The sequence below is a fragment of the Aspergillus heteromorphus genome (genome assembly GCF_003184545.1).
Source record: "Aspergillus heteromorphus CBS 117.55 chromosome Unknown BO70scaffold_19, whole genome shotgun sequence".
NCBI classification, from domain to species: Eukaryota; Fungi; Ascomycota; class Eurotiomycetes; order Eurotiales; family Aspergillaceae; genus Aspergillus; species Aspergillus heteromorphus.
Genome location: NW_020290424.1, coordinates 215,290 through 228,722, shown reverse-complemented (window position 1 = coordinate 228,722; position 13,433 = coordinate 215,290). Strand labels below are relative to the sequence as shown.

General features: G+C 56.5%; 6 protein-coding genes across 6 annotated transcripts; 4 read left to right on the top strand and 2 right to left on the bottom strand.

Moving 5' to 3' along the window:
• The first annotated feature begins 486 nt into the window (after positions 1-486).
• On the top strand, positions 487-2,536 carry BO70DRAFT_363561 (uncharacterized protein). Its single transcript, XM_025543601.1, has 2 exons — positions 487-1,100; positions 1,152-2,536. Exons 1-2 carry the CDS (start codon positions 659-661, stop codon positions 2,372-2,374), a joined length of 1,665 nt encoding a protein of 554 aa, XP_025397781.1. The 5' UTR covers positions 487-658; the 3' UTR covers positions 2,375-2,536.
• A 181-nt stretch (positions 2,537-2,717) lies between these two features.
• BO70DRAFT_388400 (glycosylphosphatidylinositol-alpha 1,4 mannosyltransferase I) lies at positions 2,718-4,445 on the bottom strand (the record flags this gene model as incomplete). The annotated part of the gene is made up of 3 exons (XM_025545989.1): positions 2,718-2,882; positions 2,950-3,066; positions 3,264-4,445. The coding sequence occupies 3 exons, from the start codon at positions 4,443-4,445 to the stop codon at positions 2,718-2,720; spliced, it is 1,464 nt and encodes a 487-aa protein (XP_025397780.1).
• Positions 4,446-4,984: 539 nt separating this feature from the next.
• BO70DRAFT_430537 (putative extracellular lipase) lies at positions 4,985-7,031 on the top strand (the record flags this gene model as incomplete). Its single annotated transcript, XM_025548166.1, has 5 exons — positions 4,985-5,319; positions 5,363-5,508; positions 5,559-5,631; positions 5,686-5,857; positions 5,949-7,031. The coding sequence occupies 5 exons, from the start codon at positions 4,985-4,987 to the stop codon at positions 7,029-7,031; spliced, it is 1,809 nt and encodes a 602-aa protein (XP_025397779.1).
• A 176-nt stretch (positions 7,032-7,207) lies between these two features.
• Positions 7,208-9,563, bottom strand: BO70DRAFT_339588 (flavin-containing monooxygenase; the record flags this gene model as incomplete). Its single annotated transcript, XM_025541255.1, has 9 exons — positions 7,208-7,392; positions 7,530-7,773; positions 7,882-8,117; positions 8,167-8,202; positions 8,272-8,343; positions 8,397-8,493; positions 8,541-8,711; positions 8,755-8,879; positions 8,924-9,563. The coding sequence occupies 9 exons, from the start codon at positions 9,561-9,563 to the stop codon at positions 7,208-7,210; spliced, it is 1,806 nt and encodes a 601-aa protein (XP_025397778.1).
• Positions 9,564-10,184: 621 nt separating this feature from the next.
• BO70DRAFT_339585 (SRR1 family protein) lies at positions 10,185-11,543 on the top strand. The gene is made up of 3 exons (XM_025541254.1): positions 10,185-10,549; positions 10,601-11,248; positions 11,316-11,543. Exons 1-3 carry the CDS (start codon positions 10,239-10,241, stop codon positions 11,431-11,433), a joined length of 1,077 nt encoding a protein of 358 aa, XP_025397777.1. The 5' UTR covers positions 10,185-10,238; the 3' UTR covers positions 11,434-11,543.
• A 1,010-nt stretch (positions 11,544-12,553) lies between these two features.
• BO70DRAFT_397903 (uncharacterized protein) lies at positions 12,554-13,335 on the top strand (the record flags this gene model as incomplete). Its single annotated transcript, XM_025546744.1, has 4 exons — positions 12,554-12,627; positions 12,673-12,768; positions 12,828-13,023; positions 13,147-13,335. 4 exons carry the CDS (start codon positions 12,554-12,556, stop codon positions 13,333-13,335), a joined length of 555 nt encoding a protein of 184 aa, XP_025397776.1.
• Positions 13,336-13,433: the final 98 nt, after the last annotated feature.

The window sequence follows — 13,433 nt, the reverse complement described above, 5'->3', positions numbered from 1 at the left end:
TACCGTATTCACTGCTGCGCTGCGCTGCAGGCTGAGTGTCGAAGGATCCCCCGTCATCTCTTCCTCTCCCTCTTTCTCCTCTTCCCCCCCCCCCCCCTTCTCTCTCTCTCTCTTCCTCTGTCTTCTCCGTCTCGTGTCTCGTCCTTCCTCCTTTCTTTTTCCCATCCCATCTCATCCTATCCTACCCACCCCGTTTCTCCCATCCATCTTCCCTCTCGCCTGGCTGCGATTGCTATTCTTTCTCTCCCAATCCCTGGTCCGACAATCTCCCACCTCTGCCCTCTGCCTGACTGCCTAACCGCAGGCGATTGCCATCTCGCCCGCAACCTTTCGTCTCGTCCAACTCAGCAGTGGCACCCGCCATGGACCACGCTGCCTGGTCCTGACTCCAATCGTGCCGCCCATCACTCGCTGCCTCCACGCTGTGCCTATTTGACCCCGTCCTGAACAGCCCTCTCGCACTTTTAGTCACTCGTCTGGGATCCAAAATTCCCCTTTGTCCTCCCCCCCCCCCCCCAACCGGTTCCCGTCCGTCGTTACTTTTCCAGACCAGGATTTGGAATCCTCACCTATCACTCAGTGTGACGACCCCTGTTCATGTTGGTGGTCGGTCGCTCGCATGCCGGCTGAATTGCTATCCTCCCCCCCCTCGCCCCTCATGATCTCGACCATCCCCCCGCCGCGCCCCGTGTCGGTGAACTCGCTGGCTAGGGCCTCGGCCGTGCCCGCTCCCTACGCCAAAGCCAGCCGCTGCACCAGTGCTGAAATCCAGATTCCCGACGGCCCCTTCCACCCCCCGGTGGGGCCCGGGCAGCTGGTCTGCCAGTCCCCGGTGGATACCGAGATGGAGGATGCGCGGAGCGGGGAGCGCCCCGGTCGGTCCGCTTGGCGCTTCGAGGACCTGCCCATCGAGATCCACGAGGCCATTCTCGACCAGCTATTCGGCGAGCGCGCCTCCGCCTTTACTTCGTGCGCCCCCGGGAAGTCCGTGCGCAGCTGCAACAAGGCCCTGCGGCACCCCCGGCGCAAGGTCCTGTCCAACCTGTCCCTGATCACCCCGGTCTGGCGGGCGTTGGTGCAGGACCGCATCTACAGACACAGTAAGTGATCGCCGGATCGGTCGGAACATTGCTGGTTGCTGACCCATCCAGTCAAGCTCAAAGGAACTGCCGACGAGCTGGGCGAGAGCGCCCGGTGGTTCCGCGCACACCCCCACCTCGCGCCGTACGTCCGGCATGTCGAGATCTGGATCCCCGTGTGGGGGCAACGAGCGGCCAAGCATGCGACGCCCACCCGCCGGTATGAGGAGGACGATCAGACAGTCGCATGGGAGTCGGACCACCCCAGCACGGACTACCGATATCATTATGCCAGCCACAACGCCACGCTGGAGGAGATGTTTGCGCACGTCAAGGCCAACTTTCCCGAAGCACGCATCCTGACACTGGAGGGGGGGCACTGCAAGCGGCCGCCCATGGTGCGGCACTTCCGCGACGATCCGTGCGGGCACACACGACGGCGGCTGCCGGCGCTGCCAGACGTGCAAACCTTTGTCATGCGCGGGGCGTGGAATATCATGCGCGACTATCAGCAGTGGTGCAACCTGGCGCAGGCGCTGCCGGGGGTGCGCGAGTGGCACTGCGCCTACGCTAAGCCGAAGATCGAGGGCTACGAGACGATGGCCGATATTCTGCTGCGGCTGTCGCCGACGCTGGTCCACGTCAACATCAGCCTGGAGGGATTCTACAGCAAGGACAACACGCAGTCGGGCTGGGTCCACGACGGCATCAATCCCCCGCATCTGTGCCGGCTTCTGGGGGAGGCAGCGCCGCGGTTGGAATCGCTAGCGTTCACGGGCAAGGTGTGCGCGTGTCTGTTCCAGGCGACGCGGGGGGCGATGGCGATGGGGACGGCCAAGTCGAAGCTGAAGTCGCTGGACCTGGTGGTGAAGACGTGCTGCCGCGAGAAGCGCAGCAACCCGGGACTGGGCTTCTTGGACGACTTCTCGGGGATCACCAACCTGAACTTCATCCGGTCGTTCGAGAAGCTGGTGCTGGGGGCAGTGCACAGCCTGCAAATCCACACGGCACTCACGTACATGCGCATCCGATTCATCGACCTCGACTCGGCATGTCCACCACTCAACCCATACTTCCAGCTAGTGAACAACGAGTGCACGGGACTGTGGAACGAGCGAATCCTGGAGACGCTGTACGAATCCCGGCCGCAGGCGCACTATCTGGAGCTGTCCGACGGGATATATCCGCAGTACGGGCACAACCGACAGATCGTGGGGGCGGTCTATCCGCGCACGCGACCGCAGAGCATCCACTCGTCGACCTACAAGGTCATCGCGGATGTCTCGAAGCCGTAGGCAGACCATTTATCGGAGAGAAAAGTTATCAATAGCGTGATACCTACCACCTACTACTACCTACCTGTCCAGTGGACATAATGAGATATGCTTATGACAATTAGCATCCGAGGATGCAATAACTTTACACAATAGCTTCACAATGAAATACCCTTACACGATCAAATGTAACAGCTCTGATATCGTACATCTTCTATATCTAGAATCAACCTTGGCCACAACGGGCAAGACAACCAGCAAAACCTTCCCACACCTCTCACTTAATGCACAATTCCCAATCAATAAACCTACTTCCCTCCCCTTCCCCCCAGCCCCCGAATCCAACCCCCTAAAACGAATACACCTACCAAGACGAAGAAGAAGAAGGAAGAGCAACAAGATCCCCCACCACGACCCCCAAAATCCATACATTCACGGCAAAGAACCCCAGCGAAGAGAGGAACAGCCCCGGGACGAACGTCGACAGACCCAGGAATTCGAGATTGTAGGCTTGATGCAGCCAGAGGGCCTGGAAATTATTCTTAGTTGGATGGATGCGGTGGGGAAGGGGGATGAGGAAAAGTTGAGGAACATACCTGACCAAGCACCCACAGGACTGCAACCGCAGCACCTGTCGTTTTGGGTTTCTGGCGCAGAGAGCAGGTCGGGAGGGGGAGGTAGAAGGGGAGGAAGATGAGGTACCAGAGGAAGTACTAGATCCGTTATGCGGTTGTTCGGGTTAGCTGGTATTCGTATACTCATACTGGGTGTATCTCTCTCTCTCTCTCTCTCTCTCTGCTCAGAATATCCCATACACATATTACCAATTAAGAAACCAATAACAATAACGAAACAAACAAAAGAAAAAAAAAACAGCCACTCTTCGACCAAGTACAGCGGGAAAACATACCTGACTAGTAACCACCTTATTAAATGCGACAAACGCAAACGTCTGCGCCAACATGGCCCCGGGAAGAGACTTCTTTGCCAGCGCCAGCGGCAACACAACAACCGAGAGAAGCAACTGCGGGATGAAGGCCAGCGACTCGAACGCGAACGACGACGACGATGAGCTTGAGGCTGAGGAGTCACCGGCAGCAGAGAGATACAGCAGCGTGCTGTACGGCGAGAAATTGTGGCGGTGGTCGATGCGAGTGAGGTGGTGGAGGAAGGTGTGCTGCAGGAAGGGGGTGGAGTAGAGGGCGTACATGAGGGCATTCAAGGCAGCGAAGGTGAAGAGGGAAGAGAGGGTGAGGATGATTCTGTCTTTTGTTATGAAGGACAGGATGGGGGTTCTGCTTCCACTCCCACCCAACCACCAAACAATGGCAACCCCGTAAACAAACGGATAGATCTTCAAATGCACACTCACCCCCAACACCGCCCCGGCCAGCCACACCCTCCGTCCCAGAGCTGCCCACACCATCCCCACCACAAGCACGCAAAGCACCCCCTCCGACGACCCCCGCGTGCTGATATTCGCGACCATCGGATTCAGCAGCCACCCCGCCGCGTACTTCCTCGCGCGGGGGGCATCCATCCCGTACGCCTGCACGAGGGACTTGGTGATCAGCCATCCGGCGAGGAGGTCGCTGAGCAGGAAGAGGATCTTGCCGGAGGAGAAGAGCAGGGTCGTGAGGAGGGGGGAGGACGGGATGGTTAGACTGGTGGGTAGGAGGAGCCAGGCCAGTAGCGGCGTGTAGCGGTAGGTGTCCCGCGCGTAGGGGGAGAGGCCCTGCCGCGTGTAGTGCGAGGCGTCGGTGAAGACCAGGTAGTCGATGTCGGTGTATTTCAGGGCGGAGGTCGTGTCTTGGTATATCCCGTACAGGAGGAGGGTGAGGCGGAGGAGGAGGGCGGTGGTGTAGATGTGCGTGGGGGAGGTGAAGAAGGTGGATGTGGATGTGGATGTGGATTTGGATTTGGATGGGTTGGGGGGATGAGGGGGTGAGGGGTGAGGTGGCCATGGTGTTTGATTGGGAGTTACATGGGTTGGGGGAGTTGGTGAGGCGGCGCGTGGCCGTGGATAGAGGGTGAGACTCAGGGGATAGGTGTATCCGTCAGTCGGTGCGTATACAGATCGAGATGAAGCCATCCAAACGCGAACAGAGAACGTGACTTGGTTGGGCGGGCCGAGGCGTGGCGGACTCAGGCACGCAGGCACGGGGTTTTCCGCCAAGGCGCTTGCCGGATGGGGTTAGTGTGCTCGCGTGGGTCGAATTGTGGTCCGTGCTCATTATCTATCTCCCTGTGGGAATGTTTGTTTAGTCGCTTCGTCGCTTCTCACGCATTCTATCTCAGTCAGTCACACCCGGAATCACTTACGATCCCGATCCGATCCTCCATCTGGGTTATCATGTCGTTTCGGCAATATCCTCGGGTCTGAAGTATCCTAATCGACAGTAGCCGTCTGATAACCGGCACGGAAGGGAAGATACTGGAGTATCTGACCTCGGACCCTGTCCGAGATAAGCTGTGTGGGATGGAGGGGAAGTGGGTCGACAGCAGAAATGCCGGCATGATATCAATCCACGGCCGAGTGTAGTTGGTGATCTTGACTGAACATGGTGCGATTGACCTTCCAGGACTGCATAAGTAAGCCCCCCTGCTCCCAGCTTCACCCCATCCAACACAATGCTACACAACCGCTCCATTGCCCTGGCGATCTTGCCACTCCTCCTCTTGCTGATTGCGCGGCAGCCTGTATCCTCCAGCCAGCAGATCCAGACTCTTTTCGCCTCGCGATTGCCCGTCCCGCTGCGCGATGTTTTGCTCGCCAATCGGCCTCGCGTCACCCTGGTCCAGGGCACCGTCGTCGGCACCATCTTGACCGATACACTCAAGAACCCGGTCGACGCGTTTCGAGGGATCCCGTACGCTCTTCCCCCTACTGGGGATCGACGCTTCCGCCGTGCTGTTGCTGTCAATGCGTCCGACGATATCATCGACGTCAGTGAATTCGGCCCACGGTATGTGCCCACTCAGGTCGAATGAGCCATATCTAAGAAGCAGATGCCCGGGAAAACAACTTCTCAATCCGAAAGACACCGGCGGGAATGAGGACTGCCTGACTGTCAACATCTTCCGACCCCATGGTGTCGAAGGGAAACTGCCCGTGGCCGTGTACGTCCATGGGGGAGCCTACAACCGAGGCACCGGTACGAACCAGCCAAGAGTCCTACATCATAACAAGCTAACAGCGCTCCAGCCTCAATGCACAACACGGCCTCCATGGTTGGCTGGTCCGATGAGCCGTTCATCGCCGTCAGCTTTAACTACCGGTACCGCACCTTGACTATCTCCCCGGTTTACCTCTGCTAATAATGCGACAATAGTATCGGCGCCCTCGGGTTCCTCCCATCAACCCTGTCTGCCGAAGAAGGCATCCTCAACCTGGGCCTGCACGACCAGCTCCTCCTTTTCCAATGGGTCCAAGACAACATTCCTTATTTCAATGGCGATCCGTCGAAGGTCACCCTAATCGGCCTCTCAGCAGGGGCGCACTCTGTACGCCTCCCGAGTCCATAAACCCAGCCCTACCCGCTTCTCACGCTCTCAACCCCCTGATTATCTTTTGATTCTCACTAACAACATACAGATAGCCCACCACATCACCACCCCAGGAAACCCTCTTTTCCACCGCGCCATCATTGAATCCGGCTCCGCCACCTCCCGCGCCCTGCACCCCTACAACGCCCCCATCCACGAATCGCAATTCCAGGACTTCCTCGCCCTAACAAACTGCATCTCTCTTCCCTCTTCAGCAACATTCCAGTGCCTCCGCTCCCTCCCCGCCTCCACAATAATCACTGCTTCGACCAAAGTCTTCGACAAATACAATCCCTCCGTCCGCTGGGCCTTCCAACCCGTCATCGACCACGAGCTCATCACCCGGCCCCCGATCGATGCGTGGCACGCGGGGGCGTGGAACAAAATGCCCATCCTGACGGGATTCAATTCCAATGAAGGCACGTACTACGTCCCTCGCGACATGAATTCGTCGGCGGAGTTCAGAGCGTTTTTCAGGACGCTTCTGCCGGCGTACTCGGAGGAGGATATCGCTACTATTGAGGGGCTGTATCCCGATCCCCAGCAGAATCGCGATTCGGAGTATCTCGAGACGAGGGAGTTAGATGTGGGGAGGCAGTTCAAGAGAGTCGAGGCCGCGTATGGGCATTACGCGTATGTTTGCCCGGTGAGACGGACTGCGCTGTTTGCTTCTGGATCAGGATCCGTGTCTGGACTTGGATCCGAGCAACCGGTTTGGCTCTATCACTGGTCCCTCAACAAAACCGTCCTCGGCGGCGCAAACCACGGCGACCAGATGGAATACGAGACGTTTAACCCCTCCGTGCGAGAATTCTCAGATACTCAGGAGGAATTGGCCGGTGTGTTTCATGCATATGTCACTTCGTTTGTGGTGTTTGGGGATCCGAACGTGTTGCGGGGGAGGTGGGGGGGACGGCCGAGGTGGGAGGGGTATGGGGAGGGGAATAAGCAGGGGGATGGGTATGGGGAAGCGAGGAATCATAACGGACAAGGAAGGCTGATGGTATTCGGGGAGGGGAATGATGAGCGGGCTGGGGGCGACAGTGTCGGGGTGGTGGCGGCGATGACGGATGATGTGTGGGCGAGGGAGGAGTGTGGATTCTGGGGGGAGAGGAGTGGGGTTTCGGATTGATTTCTCTCTCCCTAGTTAGCTGTATACGAGTTGAACAGAATGGGTGTGTAGATTACATTGACCTCATCAATTACCTCCTGTATGTAAGCTGAAGCCCTGCACACAAGCCACATTCAACCCCAAGCAAGAAAAAAAAAAACACACACTTTACGAATGCTTATAACCAGGAAAACTACCTAATTCTTGTGCCCCCGCCCCCGCCCCCGCCCCCCCACCTCCTCAACCTCATGTGCCTTCCCCGGAACCCCCCGATAAACCGGCACCTCCACTCCCTCCACACCCGCCTTGATCAGCAGCGCAATGAACCTCGAAAAATACCTCGAGTGGCCCGACGTCCCAGACAAGAACCAGATATTCCCATCTGCGATTATTAGCATGCAAACTCAACCCCAATACGGTATCAGGATACGATCCACGGAATTTCATCCTCATCCTTCACACAGCGTAGACACGTGCAATCAAACAAGGAGGACAAAGGAGGACAAAGGGAAGACCTACGATAACTAGGCTTAAACGCCCCCCGGATCTCGCCCTCATTATCAATCCCCCAGTAATCGTCAACAGCGTCGTAGACGTCCTCCCCGAAGAGCTGGCGCACGGTATCACGCACGTTCTGCTTGAATCCCGTCGCAAAGACGATCACGTCGGCGGGGAGGTGGCTGTCGTTTGAGCCCTCTGAGAAGAGGAGACCGCTTGGTGTGAAGCGGATTGGGTGGTTGGGGGATGTGGATTTGATTTGGATCTGGGGGTGGGGGTTGGTTAGAGGGGGTTTATATCTATGAAATTCTTGGCTGAGGGGGCATGGGTTATGGAAATGGGAATGGGGATCGGATTGGAAATGGGGCAATACCAATCCCTTGACAATATTCGCGCAGTTCCCCACGTCCAGATAGTGTCCGCCGTATCGTTCGTGGACGTGCGCGAAGACGTCGCCGCTGCGGTCGACGCGGAAGCCCGCACGCTCGAGAGCGTCGAAGCGGGCCGGGTTCGCCTCGATTTGTGCCCGAATGTGGAGGCGCGAGAGCTGCCAGTTTAGGGCCAGGGGGGCGGAGTATTGATTTCTGTCGGCGGTGGTGATTGTGTCGGCTGTGTCGTTAGTTAGGTGCTAGGTGTTTGTCAGGGTTGGGGGAAGTACCTGCTCGTGTGGGCATGTATTCGACGGGGATGACGCCTAGAGGGGTTAGGGGTGTTTTTCAAAAGAATAGACATGCTTCGAGCTCTCAGTCGGGATATTACTTACAGGTCCGACTGCGCTGAACCATAGTCACCGACGCCAGCCCCGCCTCGACCATGTCCTCCGCGACGTCGTGCGCTATCCTGTTAAATCATAATCTCTCTGGATCTCTGGCGGGAATGACTACTTACCCGAGTTCGCACATCCGATGATTATAGCACGTTTGCCCCTCCACTGATGCGGGTTATTATACTGTGCCGTGTGCAGTATGTCACCTTGGAATATGTCCTGTAATGATCAGCTGTGCTTGGGTTTTGTATGGTGAAGAAGCTGACCTCGCCTAGATAATGAGGCCGGACAGGCTCATGCCCTCCCGCGCCTACTGCCATCACGACATGAGTGCATGCGATTGAGCGGACCTCACCATTTTGACGCAGATGCAGGGTCCATCTTCGTCTATCCCCGTTCCAAGATCCGGATACCAGCTCGGTTGAGAATAAAATGTTCTGGCGTTGTTAGATAGGCCACTTTGGAGAGCAAGGCACTGACAATGGAGTATTTCTCGGCCCACGCTTGATACCCCCGGGCCAGGTCTTGTCTGCTCAGGAATTCTGGGTATTCGTCGGTGAAGGTGCGCCCGAAAGGTAGGTGGGAGGTCTCGCGGGGGGTGTGCACTGATTTGTTAGTGGGAATAGGATGGCAGGTTGGGGAGGCTCACATTTCATCGATTCGTAACGCTGGAGCCAGGACTCTCCGACTTGAGATACTTTGTCGACTACCACGTACGACACACCTAGTGCCTGTAGCCTTCCAGCGACACTCAAGCCGGATTGTCCGCAGCCAACGATCACACACTCGTATTCTGCGCCGTCGATTGGGACCGGAGGCTGCTGCGGAGGCTCGTCCACGTTAGGGTAGCCGTCAAACTGCTCCAGAATTGTCCGCAACAGCCATATCTTCCAGCCACCTTCACCCCGTACCAAGGACACAAATCCCGAGCACGTGGTAGTGGGAGTATTTGTAGCAAATGTAAACGGGATATTGATCCAACCCAGACCCGGGGCTGGACGGACCACCCGTGCAGCGTCAGGATTCAGCTGAAAAGCGTGGACTTGACGGGCGAAACATCGCTCAGTCCAACCCGCAGAGACGGTTGCCGCTGAATAGAACGTCCGCAGCGTGCCTGTTAGCGCGACGCTATCCCTCCACATGGCGTCTGATGTGAAGTCATCCAACGACCATGCTCCGAGGGTGGCGAATCCCCTGGCGACAGCGGGTGCATCGATGCCATCAGGCAGGTTGGATGCCGGCAGAAAACAAGGCAACGTGGGGAGGATACTCTGGAACGCCATGGCCATGGTGTGGACGACAGGGCTTGGGACAGCTGGCTATTAATTTAACCAGCTGAGCACACCGAGGTGCCAACTCAGCGCGGGGTCCCTTGCTTCGGAAGATAACCACACTCCTCCGAGACGACTGTTGGCCAACCCGGGACAATCCCAATCGGATACGAGCGGGCTGTTGGAGACATCACCATGAGGCTATAACCATAACCATAGAAGCCCGACTAGCAGCGCTAAGAGCCCTAATGCTGCAGGTCAGTTTCATCTTAAAATAATCCTCCCTAATTAACACCCCGGTCGCGCAACAGGCCTAGCGCGGCTGCATCTGGTTATAAATATCCCTAAATGGCTGATTATAGTAAGTCACTAGAGTTGGCCAACAAATTCCAGTTTGGGAGCCGCAGTAAATAACCCGGTCGTCCGTTCGGGCGATATTAATAGGATTTTTTCCGGCGGGTGCCAATCAGACGGCCGTCCGCATCCCAACAGGTTGGTTCTGGCTCTCGAGTGGACACGGCCTTCGGCTCAAACAGAGGCGGCCCATGCGTGCATTGTATGCATGTGGCTGGCAAACATAACGAGCCGCGCGGGTTAATATAGCAAATTCAATAAAGACCCGCTGTCGGGACTGGTATAAAGAGACCATGGGGTCAGCTTCCGAGAATCACATAGGCATTGTCTGCACGCACCATGGCTAGCATCCAGTATCCTTCCGCCTCCGTCGACGCTGACAGGGAAGCCCCCCGAGGCCCGGTGGTCGATTTCATGGTGGAGGAGCTGGAAACCCTGATCGAGGATGCGGAGACGTGGGTCAAGGTGAAGGCGCGATTGGAGCATGTCGTCCGGCTGTACAACTCCGGCAAGCCCCTATTCCCCCGCGTGCTGTTGGAAGACCTCAACCGGCAAATCGAAGCGGGACAGGAGAGTGTCCGAATCGACGATCTGGACGATGTTACCACCAGCTACAGCCTGCTGGTTCCCGCCTCGTGCTCGGATATCGCGTGAGTCTGCAGCTCAACAGCCTGGTCGCTCGACCGTTCTAACTGGAGCAGCAGCACCTACTGCATCGGATACGCGAGCATCCAACTGATGACCTACATACACCCATCCTTCACGACCATGATTGTTCCCGATCCATCTCCCGTCTCCATCTCGTACACCCACTACCCCAACGTCCCCGAGAGCACACTGGAGGAGGTCCGAGGTGCATTCGGCCAGATCCGCAGCCATTGGGAGAGGAGTGAGACGTGCCAGAAGCTGCAGGGGCAGCTGTTCAGCATGGAGTCCTCGACGCAGATCCGCAAGATCGTCGCGTTCGGCCTGGGCACGCTCGCGAAGGTGCAGAAAGGACGGTTGTCCACCAGCTCGTACGTCCAACACGCGGCGATCAAGACCATGGCGACGGTGCTTAGCCCAGACGGCGGCGAGGAAATCCAGTGTTACGCGCAGGACCCGTGGTACGACGCGATGGACGTGGCGTTCCTGACCAGCATCGGCATCACGGTGGTGAACGATCCCAAAGGGTTCCTCGAGATCGACGAGTCGACATTGGTGTTTTCGGTCTGTCCCAACGTGCCCGTCAAGCAGATCGTGGCGGATGTGCAGTGGCCCGGGGCGATGATCTGGAACACGGTGTGCGAGGGCGAGGAGACGAAGCAGTGGAGGAAGCGACTGAGTTCCGGCGAGGAGTTCTGGTTGGGGTGAGAAGAAGAACCCCTCGGCCCCCTCACGTGGTTCAACGTGTTACTGACTGCCTGCTGCTTCAAGCCCCCTGATCACGGACCCCGATTCCCCCCGTGTGTGTGACATGGTCAGGCATTACAACAAAATGCCCCTCTACGACCCGGAGGATTACTTTGGGGACTTGACCATTTACGTGAAATAATGTGGTTGACCATCGTGTGATATTTGTGTCCCTGTTTCTCCGTCGCGGGATGTGCTGGGGGGATGTGGAGACAGGACGGGGTATATATAGTGATCGAGATTTCCCTCGACTGCAATGCGATTATGTTCGTTTTGAAAGAGCAATTGATTCCCAGCTGTAGGGGCATCCCTATAGTTTCACTGTCAACCGAACCATCGTGAGCCTGCGGCAGCCTCAGGCCGGCTAAATCCCGGCACGGCAGCGGAGTGACGCATCCACGCATGATGATTGGTCCGGAGTGCCAACGCACTAGCGTGTAGAACAATCTGATTGGCCGTTGGGTGGTTGGTTACCGCCGGGGCGGGACAATGCGCCATCCCGAAGAGGAAAGGCGGCGGTGGACGGACCTCCTCTGTCGCGCTCTCTTCCCCTCCCCGAACAACGCTCCTTGCCTTGGGCTAAGAGATGGCATAGAACCCACTTGCCAGGCTGAAATGATCGCTGCACTTGGAACCCCCCAATCTCTCGAGGCTCTTGTCGACCCTCGCGCTAACCGCTAGTTATCGCCTGCTTCATTGCTGATGTCCCACCATAGACTCGCTCTAAACATAATTTGAATTGGGACGCAGGCGATTTGGAGAAACCGAGGTGCCAAGCATCTCTGAAGTGCACTTGCTAATCCAAATTAGACCGTCCGCCATTGAAACTGGATGTGCGATTCAATGAAAGGGTGAATGACCCAACTCCTGCACCTCTCGTTTCCGTCATCGAGGGCCTGATGGGATTCTTTCCATCTCGTCGTATCGACATGTGCGAAGCCCTGCATTTGTTGAGTTCGGGCAACGCCAATGCTTAGTTCACTGGATGCAGATATCCTACAAGATTGGGGGTATGCTCTGAAGCGGCTGGAAACACGTGCCTTCCTGTGAAGGGAGTTGGGGAACAGCTGGAGGAAAGCGCGCGATACTCGACCTCATCTTCGCCCCCCCTCCTCCTCTCCTCCTATTTTCATCCTTTATTCTTCTTCTCTTCCCTTTCTGCCATATCTCCTCAATTATACGTTCTTATCGACCCCATACTTTCCTTTACGCCATATTCTTAGCAACAATACATCAAAAACATAGATATCCCCCTCGACGATATGAATATCGACGCCTACGACATAGACCTCTACGAGAAATACATGCATATCCACTTGTTCCCTTGGGCTAAACAGTGGGTATATCTATTTCCTAAGCGAAGCTCCTGCTGACGGGACAGCCTTTTGAACAATCCCACCCACTCCGATTTGACGTTTTACATCTATTCCGCGCCGTTCCCCGGACACAGAGGTATTATCTTTGGACAAGTACCTGGGTTAGTAAGCTTACTGCGCGCCACTCGGGACGGGTCTGTATGCCTGGCCTTGGACGTAGGCAGTCCGCATGCCCTCTGGAGGATGGTGGAATATCTATACAGCGGAACCTATTCGATTCCGACACCAGTCACGATCACGCATCGAAGAGGTATTGGTCCACTGCTCATTGGAAAGATGGGCGCGTTGACATGAAGCCAGACGACGACTATCTTCTCAAAGATGCTCATGTATTCGCCTGTGCTGCTTACTATAATGTAAGGCCATTGAAGAGATACGCATTGCGGGAATTCAGATCGAGAGTGGACTTGGCTCTGTGGAATAGCTCTTTTTTTGCATGCCTCGGGCAGGTCTATCGGCCTCCTCTCTGGAGGTTTCAGGAATTGAAGGATGTTATCGCCAACTGGGCGATCGAGTGTTATTGCTTCCTCGGAGAAAACCAGGAATTCCAGGATCTTCTGAGGGAGGTCCCCAAACTCAATCACGATATAAATCGGCTCTCAGGAGGTCGGCCCTGGCCGGAGCCATATTGGTATCCCAGGCCGCGCAGACACAGACCTGAATATTGAGCCATTGTCTCTCGACTGATTGGGTGGTAGTTGGTTGCTCGTTGTTCTGGATGAAGCTTTGTCGATCGGAATGGATGTCTTAGGATGCGTCAACAGAT

Bases quoted from the DNA above. Each gene is read 5' to 3' on its own strand.
- BO70DRAFT_363561 (XM_025543601.1), top strand. From the start codon at position 659: ATGATCTCGACCATCCCCCCGCCGCGCCCCGTGTCGGTGAACTCGCTG. The intron at 1,101-1,151 runs GTAAGTGATCGC...TGACCCATCCAG, and splicing joins GGACCGCATCTACAGACACA to TCAAGCTCAAAGGAACTGCC.
- BO70DRAFT_339585 (XM_025541254.1), top strand. From the start codon at position 10,239: ATGGCTAGCATCCAGTATCCTTCCGCCTCCGTCGACGCTGACAGGGAA. The intron at 10,550-10,600 runs GTGAGTCTGCAG...TAACTGGAGCAG, and splicing joins GCCTCGTGCTCGGATATCGC to CAGCACCTACTGCATCGGAT. The intron at 11,249-11,315 runs GTGAGAAGAAGA...TGCTGCTTCAAG, and splicing joins GGCGAGGAGTTCTGGTTGGG to CCCCCTGATCACGGACCCCG.